This window comes from Gavialis gangeticus, unplaced genomic scaffold (genome assembly GCF_001723915.1).
Source record: "Gavialis gangeticus isolate Ggan-Ray unplaced genomic scaffold, GavGan_comp1, whole genome shotgun sequence".
NCBI lineage: Eukaryota > Metazoa > Chordata > Crocodylia > Gavialidae > Gavialis > Gavialis gangeticus.
This window is the reverse complement of record NW_017728980.1, coordinates 5,544,977-5,552,586: the sequence shown is the minus strand read 5'-3', so window position 1 is coordinate 5,552,586 and position 7,610 is coordinate 5,544,977. Positions and strand designations below refer to the sequence as shown.

General features: G+C 42.5%; 1 protein-coding gene across 1 annotated transcript in view; it reads right to left on the bottom strand.

The window, feature by feature from the left end:
- Positions 1–6,944, bottom strand: part of LOC109292012 (transmembrane protein 45B-like) — a 29,762-nt gene extending 22,818 nt beyond the window's left edge. The window contains exons 1-2 of the mRNA XM_019509254.1: positions 6,789–6,944; positions 1,509–1,577 (exon numbers count right to left, since the gene is read on the bottom strand). Coding sequence (XP_019364799.1) covers positions 1,509–1,564 — 56 coding nt within the window. The 5' untranslated portion in view covers positions 1,565–1,577; positions 6,789–6,944. The remainder of the gene's footprint in view (positions 1–1,508; positions 1,578–6,788) is intronic.
- Between the last annotated feature and the right edge of the window lie 666 nt (positions 6,945–7,610).

Below are 7,610 nucleotides of genomic sequence, written 5' to 3'. Positions count from 1 at the left end.
GCCCCGCGCCGCGCCGCGCCTGGAGGGGGGCCGGACAGCGCCCCCAGGGGTGCGGCTTGCCCCCTGCATCCGGAGCCCCCCAAGGGCCCAAAGAGGAGCCCCCCGGGGCTCAGATCTGCCCTTATTCCCAAACGCGGTCACTTTGCCGGGAAGTTTTGGATCGTGCGATGCTGTTTTTGGGGGGGGGGTTAAAAAAAAGGCAATGAAAAATGCAAGTTTTTAATCCAGGCGAGTGAAACAAGGTCTGCAGGCGTTTTGCCGTTGGCTTCGGCGCACTGAGAGTTTGTGCCGACCTCTTTTGGCTGAGCTCTGGGGACTTATTAGGGAGCGATGGCTTGGGCAGGGGATCCGCCGCCCTGCGCTTGGGGCAGACACCCAAGGGTGAATCAGCCGGCGGCCTGGAGCAGAGAGCAGCAAGAGAACTGGGCTCTTCCCTGCTGCACGTTCAGCACCATCTCTTCGGTGCACAGTAAGCGAAGCTCTGAAAAATAGTCCTCCAAGCAGGCTGAGCCGTCCTGTTTCTCATTATTTAGGTGGTAGTTTTTAAATTTCTCTCTATTTAGGTGCTAGTTTTAAGCAGCTGAAAATGCTCCTGTATTCTGCGCACGTGTGCAAGCGCATCCCGGGTGCGTAGCCGCTGGCTCAGCTGGGCCCGTTCTGTTGAAGCGCACATGCTAGGGAAAGGGAAACTGCAGAATGGCTTTCCTCTTTTGCAGTGCTTTGATTTCCATTGTTTTCAGTTTGTAAAAATATATTCCCTATGGACTGACATGCCATAACCCATATGTCACCCATGAATGCAATTTTCTGGCCAGGTCTCCTCTAAAATAGAGTTTATTCCTAATAATACTTTCCACTTATAGAGACTCTTTCATTCCAGGCTCTTAAAGTGTTTTACAAATGTTAAATAATTAACCCTCACAACACCCTTGGGAGATAGGTAAGTATTATTATCCCCATTTGTAACAGAAGCACTGACAGGCCCTTGTGCATAATGGCTCTGGCAGACATAGCCTTAACTCACTTTTATAGATCACTGCGCAGATACTGCATCGCTGCTAGCAAACATATCTGCCCCAGGGAATTTGTTGTAAGGAAGCAGATTATATTATCTGGATGCAGTAAGAAGATTTAAATATATCTTCCTCGTTCCATAAATGAATTCACAGTTGAAACAACCATCCCAGCAACTCCCCATACACACATTCTTCAAGACGGGAAGAGTTTATTAAAATACAAAATCTTCCTTTTGTGCATCTTACACTGTTGTTTAAACTGGGGATAACTTACAAAAGCCATCTTTTACGTTCCTTAGTTGTTTGTACTCTGTCGAGCACATATCGTTGAAACCAACGGTGGAAGTGTCACCTCATCTGTATGGCAACAGTGGACATGCATGTCTTCTTTAGGCAGCGAGTGTGATGTTGGGTGAAGGGCAGCATTGTGGGGTCATCCAGCTTTTTATGTGAACAAGCTTCAGGCATGTTTTTTCTCCCACTGGCACTCACCTTTGTGCAGTCTCTCCCTGCAAGGACCCTGCAACACACCAGCGGCCTCTTGACATCCGTACTTGTGTCCTAGCAAGAGATGGGTGAATACTGCAGAAAAATCATATCAAGTACACTACAATAATGCCCAGCCTCAATCAGGGTCAACACCCCTTTAAACAGGCCCTGCACAAGCATGCAGTAAGAGATGTGAAGTTTGAGGCAAAAAGCATAAAACCTAAACTGATGACAAGACACAAGTAAGAGGAATGAAAATTGGGACGTGGGTAACAAATACAAAAAAACCTAATTTTGCTGAGGAATCGCTGTCTTTCATTGCAAATCATTCATTAACGAACTGGGATTTTCCTACCTCTGTTACTCAAATTCTGTACAGACTTGTTTTTGCAAGTAACTTGGGTTGAGTAGCTCATTTGCTAAGTATACAAGGCACATATCTGAGAGTCAGTCTCTTGATTATGTGGCATATTCTACAACACGATTGGGTAAGCACACTCCTCTAGAATAAGTATTTATAATTATAAATCAAAGTTTGCTTTTGTTGGGTGTTTTGCTTTGTGCAGCTAAAATTTCCTGTTTAGACAAATATAGCCAACAAGAAACGAGCTTACTAGAACAACTACAGGATATCTGGAAACGGTAGCTACAAAATGGGGATGAGCAAAGTTGAAGGACATTTTAAACCCCCCAAACTGACCCTGGCCCCGATCTGCTACTGCTATTTTTAATATAGTAAACAATTGGACTATACTAATAAATAAGTAGAGTCAGAATCCGCGCCGTGTTGTATTGGAAAGTCTTGTAGCCTAATTTAAAGCAAGAATGATTAAATGCAGCATTGGAGAAGTCCCAGTCTCCCCCCGCCCCCACCCCGCAATTACTTTTCAGCCAAATTTGCTCTGCTTACATGTCAAACAATGGACTTTCTAGCTGCCAGCTTAGCAAGTTCACCTTGGCATGTGAAAGTCAGACCGACTTCTTTCCACTTGTATTCTAATATATTTTCTGTGCCCATTATCACAGCCTCACCTACCAACAATGCATTAAGCAATGTGATCAACCTCTAGCTCCTCTCTTCCTCTTCCCAAAAAGAAAATTGTGCATGCATATGCGCATTTATGACACACTGGGCACATCTGCATGAGATGCTTACTTTCCTTTTTTTTGCAAAAAATATTTATTTCTGAATATAATATATATATATATATAAATAAAAATATATATATTTTATATAAAACTCCACCTCTAACACTCTGCCAAGTGGCCTCCGTGGTTCACTTGGCAGCTCAAAGCACATTAAAAACCCATTACGCAGTTCACACCACATAACTGCACACCCGTGCACCCATCTCCATACCTGTACCTCCACCCACTGCTCTCCTCAGAGGGTCTACTTGTGAAAAAGTCTATGCCAGACACCTCTTCACCCTATGAGGTCTGCCATTTCTTTCCCATCATCCTCTTCTGTCTTCCTGTAGTACCAGTACATTTCACTTAGTCCTATTTTAATACAGTCCTTGACTGGGGGGTCTGAGCAGATTCCTGCCTTTCCACAGTGCATGCCTGAAGCAGGATATGACCTGGTCGAAGTGGGCTGTTGCGGCCCCTTGCTGTTTGGTCAAGTGCTGCACATCCACCTACTAACGCTGTGCAGTACAGTGTCACGGCACAAACCATGCTAATAGCCTACTGCACAGTGTTATTAGGCTAATGCACAGTAAGCATCACTAAACCACGTGCTGGCACTACCAAGCAGTAAGTAACTCTAAGTACTGCACATTTAGTTTGTACTTTATTAAGGAAGTACTTTATTAAGAAGTGCACATCCCCTTGAAGCAGACAATGGTGAGATGGGTGTCAGTTCTTAGATCTTGTTGCCATTTCTTCCGTAGCTGGGACTGTCCCTAAGAAAGTGCCATCTCTTGCATGAACAAGATTTAGGCTTGTACCATTGAGCCTGTGAAACAGACTGTGTTACCTGATCGTGGTACTTGACCCAAAGTCTTAGCTCATTTTCCAGGTATCCTGGGATCGGACTGCAGAATGCTGTGAAGATAAGGAAAAAAACTCAAATTTGATGCAATGTATTTCGGGTTTGCCAGTGTGGTAAGAGGAAGAAGGAGTTAGAAGATAATAGTACTGATGACCAAGGAAGAAGAGAATGCAATTTATCTACCCAGAGCTGCTCTGGAAATGCAGTGTTAACAGGAAGAGGAATTGTTTTGAGCAGTAAAGTCAATGCATACATTAAAGAACAGTTCTGTTGAGCGAGAAAGTGTCAGTCCTACTAGTATATTGGGCTGCAAGCATTTTAAAGCAGAACATCCTGAAGTGTGTTTTATTCCAGGCACACTAGATTCTGCCTTTCCTTTCCTTTTTCTGCTTCATATTTATTTTTGTGACTTCATTTTACTTTTTCTGTTTATTCCTGAGTTACTCTCCTGTGTTGTTGATGACTTTTCTTCGCAACCAACTAGCAGTGATACGAGGAGGATGATATCAGAGGGCAGCTAAGCAGATAAACTCTGGAAGCACAAACATCCCAGTCTCACATGTTCGATTCATGGTACTAAAGAATTTAGGAATTGGAGAAAGAGAATAGCAGGCTTGCCTCCAGTTTTCCTTAGGAGGCTGTTCAAAGGTTACATTTAGACCCAACACAAAGTTTGGGTTGACACGTAAAATTAGAGCTGCCTGAAATTCTCAACTAAAGTTTTGGTTTTTACTATTCTTTGAAAAGAAGCTCATAAAAACCTGCTGTATTTCAATAAAACTGAAAAAGGAAAAAATGGCTTTCAGGGGTTTTTTTTCTTTGTTAGTAGCAAAATGGGGAAAAAGAGTTGAAAGAGGGCACAATGAGCACTGAAACCCTCAAATATATTTTGTTCCAAATTTTAAGAAAATATCTGGATAATCCAAAAAATATTAAGAAGTGCTTTGAGCTAAACAAGAAACATCTTGCTTACTTGGACTGCAACAGCTGCAAGCAGTCAGAGGAAGTAACACACACCATCATGGAATAGTCGCTCATAATCTGCAAACTTTTCAATCCAAACATCCTATGTGCTGGATCCCAGATCCAAATCCTGAAGATGTTAACCCTAAGAGTCCTGCATCTGGCAGAGGAATGTAGCAATGAGGACAAAGATAAATTCTGCAGGAGTCTCCGAAGCATGGTTGGCAAACTACCACAACACAACTTCCTTCTTGGGTTGGAAGACTAATGGCAAAATAGGTTGCAAACTACTAAGGAATGGAAAGAGCAATGGGGAAGCAGGGCTGGGTTTTGTTAACTAGGATGGTGAAAGGCTCACTGAATTGTGCAAATCCATCAAAATCCAATACGTGAAAACTCTCCTGACTGATGTAGAGAAGGGAAACAGATGGGCAGAAAAGAGACCCACCATTTCAGCAGATCCACCCCACCGCAGTAGGGATGGATCCAGGTGCAACTGCAGCCCCCTTTGATTTGTGGTCCACCCAGAATTTAGCTAACTGCCTGGCAGTGGCAGGAGCATTCCTATCCAGGCTGCCGTGAGGGAGTCAATTTACTTTGTGGCTCCTTATAATTTACCAGATTCCTTCTAAACTCTTCATTCCATAGGTGTTAATGACCCTTTCTCCTTTTTAATGGTGTTGATAGTCCAATGATCCTTTCTTCTGCAATACTGATGTCTGCAGCTGCTTCTAGTGATGTAGCTCTCATGTGATACTACCGCAGATACTACACAGTTACAGGAGGATGAGGCTGGATTCCAGCTCAGAAGATCGCGTGTAGACCACCCATTTACATTAAGGACCATCCCAGAAAAATGTGCAGAATGGCTGCGCCTATCATTAATTTAATTTACTTTTAGAATCAGAACTAGTGATAGAGGTGATATCTTTTATTAGACTAACTAAATTTTTGCAAAAAAATCTGCACTGCCCTGAAGACTTTTTTTTAGCTCTAGCTAAAACATTAACTCAGGTGTGGAAATAAGTTTCAGTGAAGCATTGGATGCACTTTCAAGATGCTCAAGAAGGTTAGATTTCGTTTTATGAATTCAACCAAAGATGTATATTTAATTCTAATGACTATAGGACCAATGAAATGGCATATTTTGATTCTTTTTGCTTAATTTGTTGTATTTTTATATATAACATATGATATATCAAATTAATGCATATTCCAGTAAAGTTATATTAATTTTGCTTAAATCTGAAACTGTATAATACAGCCCTGGGCCCCTAGCTTATTAGTAAAACTTCTAGTTTCTTTTAACTGGAGAAAAAAATATGTTGTGTTATATATGATAAGGTACCACATCAGCTGTACCCTGCTTTTCAAAGTCCTGGATCTGTGCTCATGTGCCTCAGGAGTAGACTTTGATGAAATGAGTGAATCTGGGCTGTTTAATGTTAATGGCAGCACAGTCAAAATGTTAAAGATAGAGGCTGTAATCAAGAAGCTGGAAAACAACAGTGTCAGGAGGTGACCATATCACAGAAGAAATGTCAAAGCACTCACCTTTAGCTCTCACCTTAAACAAATTGACATGGCTGCTCAAGAAGCTTTAGGAGAAAGAAAACCTTTTTTTGATAAGCAGAACCATATCAGATACCCCGCTGGAATGATTTCACACACTGCAACAGCTGGAGAGCTGTCAAACTACTCTTTGTCATAGGCGAAGTGTTGTGCTATGTGATACTACCGCAGATATTACACAGTTACGGGAGGATGAGGCTGGATTCAGGCTCAGAAGATCTTGTGTAGACCACCCATTTACACTAAGGACCATCCCAGAAAAATGTGTAGTACGGCTGCTCCTATCATTAATTTAATTTACTTTTAGAATCAGAACTCATGGTAGAAGTGATATCTTTTATTAGACTAACTAGATTTTTGCAAAAAAAAAAATAAAATCTTTAATTGCAAGCTTTCCGGCACAAGTACCCTTCTCCAGGCATAGGAGAAAAAGACTGTAAATGTTCTCCCAGGCAGAAATGAAAGTTCAGATTTTATAGCAGGGGTGGGCAAAATGCGGCCTGGGGGCTGGATGCGGCCCACCAGGCCATCCTATCCGGCCCGTGGGGCCCCTAAAAAATTAATATTTATCTGCCCCTGGCTGCCTGTCATGCGGCCCTCGGTGGCTTGCCAAAACTCAGTAAGCGGCCCTCCGCCGAAAACCATTGCCCGCCTGTTTTATAGACTAGTTAAAGGTATGGTAAAAACTCCTGTTTGCCACAGTTCATTTCATGCAGGTTAGACTCAGAGAAAAGTTGGAATAGTCTGTTTACCTCGAAGTTGCTTCATGGCAAGCAGGATGTAGTCATATTTCTTTCTGGTTATGATGTTTCATATTGCACGGAAGAGTAAAAGGAAGGAATGCTTTTCTGGGCAGGCATTTCTTGTATGGTGAGGTATCTCTGGGCTCTGTGATGATGCAAATGACCTCGAACAAAGGCAGGAGCAGGGTCTCAGGTTTCAGGTAGTAAAACTTGCTTCCTCCTTATAAAATTATGAAGGTAGACAGCAAGATTACATCATCCAAAGATGTGTTAGAAACCATGTTACCTGTAAAGAAATGAATATGCTAAGGACATAATGCTTTGCAAGCCTGTCGCACCTTTCAGTTAAATAGCTTCAAGTCCTAAATAGGCATTAGTCAAACCTCACAATCCCAAAAAAGTAGGCAAATATTTTTGGACAAGAGCTTATAAAGAAGGACAAAGCACTTGTTTTAATGTATCTATTATTACTGACTCCAGAATAATTCTGGGTTCTGGTTCAAATGCAGAAAGGAGGACACATCAAGCACTTGGGGCACTTACACACATGCAGGGAAGCTGCTGTGATGCGCTGTAAATCCAGCCTGTCAGAGCAGAGTCGATTAATCGGGTCTGCCGGAGCACGGAAATGAACATGCTCCGGCAGCCTCCATCGTCATGTGTATCAGCGTCCCCGTGCTGAAAAATGGCAGCGAACAAGCTTGAGTTCAAAGCAGCCCACCATCATTTTTTCAGTGTGACACTGCTACATGTGATGCATGGGCACTTTTTAATTAGTGCAGCTCACTAATTAAAGCGCCTCCAACCTCCTCTCTCCTGGGACATATCTAT